At 34.4% G+C, this 5,779-nt stretch overlaps 1 protein-coding gene across 1 annotated transcript; it reads right to left on the bottom strand.

Moving 5' to 3' along the window:
• Positions 1 to 292: 292 nt before the first annotated feature.
• On the bottom strand, positions 293 to 5,339 carry LOC112012496 (urease accessory protein G). The gene is made up of 6 exons (XM_024044874.2): positions 4,973 to 5,339; positions 4,049 to 4,109; positions 2,326 to 2,527; positions 1,580 to 1,701; positions 1,334 to 1,438; positions 293 to 583 (listed from the first exon to the last, which is right to left on the bottom strand). Exons 1-6 carry the CDS (start codon positions 5,233 to 5,235, stop codon positions 500 to 502), a joined length of 837 nt encoding a protein of 278 aa, XP_023900642.1. The 5' UTR covers positions 5,236 to 5,339; the 3' UTR covers positions 293 to 499.
• Between the last annotated feature and the right edge of the window lie 440 nt (positions 5,340 to 5,779).

Genomic DNA, 5,779 nt, shown 5'->3' with positions numbered 1-5,779 from the left:
GAGACTAGAGTTTCAAAAGTTGTCAAATAACAAAAATGTTTCAAAATCAGCTGCATAATACATATGTTTGGGAAATTAGCCTAACATGCAAAAAAAAAAAAAAAAAAACCCTCACTTCTCTCTAGAATCCATACAAATCATTGTCCTACTCGTTTAGCACATAGGTTGAACAATCAATCAGACTTAAGTTTTTTAGATTTGAAACCATGTGACTTGCTGATTTCCTAATAGTATAGGACGTTTTCAGAATTACTCTTCTAGGATTGATATGAATGCAAACAACAGACCTCCATTCTCCAAACAACAGACCTCTTTGTAATAAATTCCAAGACAAAGATATTGATCAGTACAACTGAATTCAAACTAGTACTTGGGTATCCAAATTTGAAGAATGCATGAAAACAAAGTCAAAATTATTGCAAAAATGAAGGCACAGATATTTAAATAGCTATCCAATAAAAGAGTGACATAAGATACAAAATACAAGGTGAAAGACAATTCAATGACGCTTCTTCCCAGTCGCTAGCTCCCAAGCCTGTAATACGTGGTTCACGATTTCCTCTACACCAACCCCATGTTTCACCTGCATACATACATCATGGACAACACAAATATTGACATTCTCACAAGGACATACAAAGATTCGAAATAGAAAGACAACGTTTTCTCTTCTATAGTCCATATATTGTGCTAGATGTTAGATAATAAAGGTTTGGACTACATTAACATTGCCTGTCTAAGAGGGTGACATTTGAGGAAGCAACATTCCCAGCATCATAGATGATCAGTGGGGCGGGAACCTACTGTGTAAGTCATGACTCATGAGACTCATGACTATCCAACAAGTTATCCTTGAATGGTCCAGAACCCCAACATAATGATATAATAGAAGGACCTCCTCATTTGTTGAAAGAAAATTGCTCATTTCAAACTCCAGCCTAGCATTTTCCAGTGAGTTTTATTTTTTATTTTATCACATTTGAGATACGCCTCTTCTATTGCATGCTTAGGATCATGTACATGAAACATAATAAAGTTTTCTGAAATTGTGCCATGACAGGTAAACAATGCCACAGAGCACATTTTTACATATTTACAGGTCAAGATGCACTATGACAGGTAACAATGCCATCGAGCACATTCTGATCTGTCATATCTCTATTTTATTAGTCTCCCTCTTAATTTCTGTTTTATTTCTAAATCACATTTCACATTATTCACATTCTATGGAAACACAAGATTAATGTTATCATGCTCCCATTAGCTCATGGGACCAATATAATGCTGAATAGAATGTTTATGATAACCAAATAAAATGTGTACTCAACCCAACCTGAGCAAAGACAAATGGCCCTCCATCACGCATTCGAAGTGCATCACGCTCCATAACAGTCAAATCAGCTCCAACTGCAGGCGCAAGGTCAGTCTTGTTTATTACCTGCAATCCAATGGAATCAACTCATTTTCATCAGACTACCTGAGTAGTTAATATTTAAAATTGGTCAACAATATTGATCACTAACAGAGCAGGTGCATGTCACAACAAAAGCAACAGCTATGAAATTAAGAGAGCACATACTAGGAGATCGGCTTGGGTGATTCCAGGACCACCTTTTCGAGGAATTTTATCACCACCAGATACATCTATTATATAAATGATATAGTCAGCCAGTTCTCTGCTGAAGTTGGCAGCTAGATTATCTGCAACAGAAATTCAAGTGAATATCAAAACCTTTTTTTATTGAATCACTTACACACAATTTGATATGAGCAATTTTGTTACAAATTTATTTTGTAAATATATTCTTTTTTGATAACACAGGTAACCTTTCTAAAGAAAAGCTCTTTGGACTCGCCTCTAGCCAGTAAAACCTACGAGCAACTGACCCCAACCGCCAAAACTAGTTGCCACATGATATCATCTATTATATAAATGATATCCTTATTTTGTAACTATATTCTACAAACAGATCACAAACTATACGTTTATTTTTTATTTTTGAATATCCAGAGTGCTTAAAGCTGCTAACCATTTTTTTCTTAGAAATCTCTAATTCCCCAGTAAGACCCATTCCTCCTCCCCCTGCCCCCTGCCCCCTGCATGTCAAAATAAAGAACTCCAAGATTTATCATCACTGCCATTTTTATCTTAATTAAACTGCGTATTCCCAAATTAATTTTTTAAGCCACTCAACTCCAAATTTTGTTATTGTGGTTCCAATATGACCATCATTGCCAATTTAACTTATGATGTGCCAACTTCATATCAGTTCATATCCATTTAAAATAAAACATATTCCACATCAATCATTTTTGTGAAAGTACCTCCCCCTGATTCACAAAGAAGTATGTCTGCTTTGAATAAGTTAGAAAGCTCCTCGAGAGGACCAAGGTTAATGCTGATGTCTTCACGAATTGCAGCATGTGGGCAGCCACCAGTTTCTACAGCACGAATCCTTTCCTCAGGAAGTGCTCCATTTTTTACCAAGAACTCACCATCCTCTTTTGTGAATATATCATTTGTCACCTGCAATAATTACATAGTTCTTAATCCATCCGTTTTAATGCATCTATTAACATCCCACTTCAAATTATTAAAACATGTTGACTGGTTGTGTGCACAGAACATGCAAAGGGTCTAGCATGGGCTCAATGTTATATATATTCCCAGGAATATGAAGCTCTTATATTAGACCATCCATCATTTTGTATGAATAATAACGTTACCAATCAAAAAAAATTGTATGAATAATAAGGTTATTTTCAAAAGGAAGTTGTATTTCTCTTGGAGTCAGCAAGCAGCTTTTCCATGGTTGGTTGAACCAGCAGGCAGCAGCTTCCCCACCACCTCCACCAGATCAGGATGGTACCTCTTGCAAGGCTCTCTGTTGCCAGTTATTACACAGTTACTGACTTGACCGGTAGTTTAACTATGCCTTTGATATCGAACAAGCAAAATGGATTGGACTTTTTTATTAAAGAAACATTTTAATTCACTTCTTGCAATCGTTAAAACAGAAAACTGGTAGAAAATTGTATTTTACAGGTGCTTGAGATCTCCAGAAAAATAGCAACCAAGTAATTTAAAATAATACACTGTTAAAAAAAAAAGATTAAGCAAGGTCAGTGAGATGATATGCTAAGTAAGCAAAATCTACCCTAGCAAATCTAAGATCTTGTTTCCACTTCATGCTTCAATGTTGAGTCTATAAAATAATTTAAACAACTGGTTATATGTTGTTTTGGGCACAGTCATGTTAAATAATTCAAAACAAGATACTGAATGAGTTGAGAATATGTTAAATACTTAGCTTCCATTCTTGACTAACTAAAGAGGGAAGTGCAAATCTACATATAATAAGCTAGAAAGAGTGTAAATAAATCAAGAATCATTTTTGGGATTAGTAAATATATACATATTTACAAGTATGAAATGCTTAAACATAGGTACACAGTATGAAATGTAAGTGTATGAATGCATTTGGAAGTAATGAAGGGAAATGAGGTTAGATCAATCTGAGGTGAACGGTGAACCACTTAAAATAATGCAGATTTCTTTTGAATGAGCTGTATGTCTATCTATAACTTCAAGACATGAACCTCTAGGTTAAGCCTCATTGTTACAATGTATCTTATGTATATATAGCCTTTCCTCAGGCAAACGATCCACATAGGCTTCAAGGTCTTTACAAACATCAACTACCCTGCAAGGTTCAAGAAAAGCTTCATACCCTCGGGGCTGGAATTTTGCAAATACTTTCAAGCAATTATTCAGTTCAAAATAGTGAAGGTGACATTTCTTTTTTCTTTTTTCTTCTGTCCCCTCTCTCTTTCTTAATTTTCACTAAGGATCGGCTGTTGATTGGTTCGGTTATGTTCAGCTAAGTGCTAAATTTTTCCTTAGAAAAGCTGCATTTCTGTTTGATGATCTTTTAAATAGCTCAAATGTGAGCGGAAATCATCAATTCCAATTCCATAAATTCATTAACACTGAAGAAATAAATCATAATTGAGAAAAAAATTCAAAGCTTTTAGAAATTCTACTTACTGCAGCAAGACTGTACTTGTCCCGCAAGAATTTACAGAGAGCAAGCATTAAAGCTGTTTTCCTGTATGCATGAAAGAGAACTCCATCATTACCTGTTCATTGAGTTCAACAGGCTAGCAATGCACAATATATAAATTGAAATAAAAGGGGAATCAAGCCATGAAGTTTGAATGAAGGGGTGGAGGAATTAAAAATCTTATATGAAGGCATCAAAAAGCATACACCTCTATTTTCCCTTTTAATCATCCATATTCACATTTCAAGAGAATGATACTTAACAAGGTAAATATGTCAAAATCAATGATAGGAAGAAACAACCAAAGCTCAAAATTGTATACAAGTGCACATCATCAAGTGTCAAAAGACATTGAAGCCTGAAAGAAATATTAACTATAATAATGAAAATGACTCAAATAAATCGGTTCATGGAATAAACTACCAACTACAATGTTAGTATTTGATTTCATTGTGAATGCCTCTCAAACTTTTGAACTTATCCAAAAAGAATGATAAATAGGTTCGTAGAATAGACTAACAAATACAACGTTAGTATTTGATTTCATTGTGAATGCCACACTTCTCAAACATTTGAACTTATCCAGATAGAATGATGAGGGACAAGAGGACAGCCCTTTCTAATTAATTGAGGAAGAACTTAGGAAAATAAATGAGTTACCAAGTTGACTACTTAAACCAACAAACACCAACTAACACTACCCAGTAACCCATAAGAATTTGAATCTTAATAATAGACATGAACTTCAAGGAACCTAAAAATTAGCAGTTCATAAACTAGTATTATAATCAATCATTTCTCAGTTTTTTTTTTTTTTAAGGAGAAAAAAAAATAGATGGGTGTAAATTGTCATGGTAATGTGAAGCAAGCAACAAAATAGAATAGTTAAAATGGGAAATAGAAGATACCCAGTACCAACAGGGCCACCAATGCCAACAGTGAAAGCTCTTTCATTGAAATCCCTGGTGAGAAGCGGTGGAGCTCTTCTGCTGAAGTAGCCTGGGGAGTATATGGGTTCATGTGAGTGTGGTGCCAGTCCATCATGGCTATGGTACACCTTCCCATCAGGGCCCACCCATGATTTAGTTGTTGAATCCCCATGAGTATGATCATGGTCATGATCATGATCATGATGGTGGTGTTGATGATCATGGTCATCATGTGAAGCCATTGTCTGCTGTTTGCAAAAGTTGTCTTTTTTAACTCAGAAGCGTGTTTGTCTTTGTAGACTTTTAGATTGAGAGCGAGGAGCCGATCGCGGCAGATGAGGAAATGGTATAGGGAGGAGATAAAGATTAAAAAATTGGTCATTCTATGCATAATTACGAAAACACCCTTGATTTTTTAGAATCTTTTCTTGGTGTCTGAGAAGTCAGTGAATACTTTTGACCTTTTATATTATAGTGCAAGAACAGGGATCGAGAACAAGTGCAGATTGGTCGGTTTGGCTTCGATTTACTTAAGAAAATTGTTGGCAAAAATCACATTTTTGCCATTATATTTTCACGCAATTTTTATTTTAGTCCTTATTTTTTATATTTATTAATTTTACTCTTTATCTTAAAAAATACATTTTATTTTTGTCTCTACCATTACATCAGAAATAAAAAATACACATGTGACAAACGGTAGAATTAAAAAATATTAAAAATATTTTATTTTATTTTAAAATAAAATAAAATTTTAGTTATCATTTAATTATTTAAATAATAATT

Source organism: Quercus suber, unplaced genomic scaffold, assembly GCF_002906115.3.
Source record: "Quercus suber isolate HL8 unplaced genomic scaffold, Cork oak 2.0 scaffold_110, whole genome shotgun sequence".
Classification (NCBI taxonomy): Eukaryota; Viridiplantae; Streptophyta; class Magnoliopsida; order Fagales; family Fagaceae; genus Quercus; species Quercus suber.
This window is presented reverse-complemented; position numbering and strand designations above follow the sequence as displayed.

Bases quoted from the DNA above. Each gene is read 5' to 3' on its own strand.
- LOC112012496 (XM_024044874.2), bottom strand. From the start codon at position 5,235: ATGGCTTCACATGATGACCATGATCATCAACACCACCATCATGATCAT. The intron at 2,528-4,048 runs GTAAGTAGAATT...TAATTATTGCAG, and splicing joins ACAAGTACAGTCTTGCTGCA to GTGACAAATGATATATTCAC. The intron at 1,702-2,325 runs GTACTTTCACAA...TTTCTGTTGCAG, and splicing joins TCTTTGTGAATCAGGGGGAG to ATAATCTAGCTGCCAACTTC.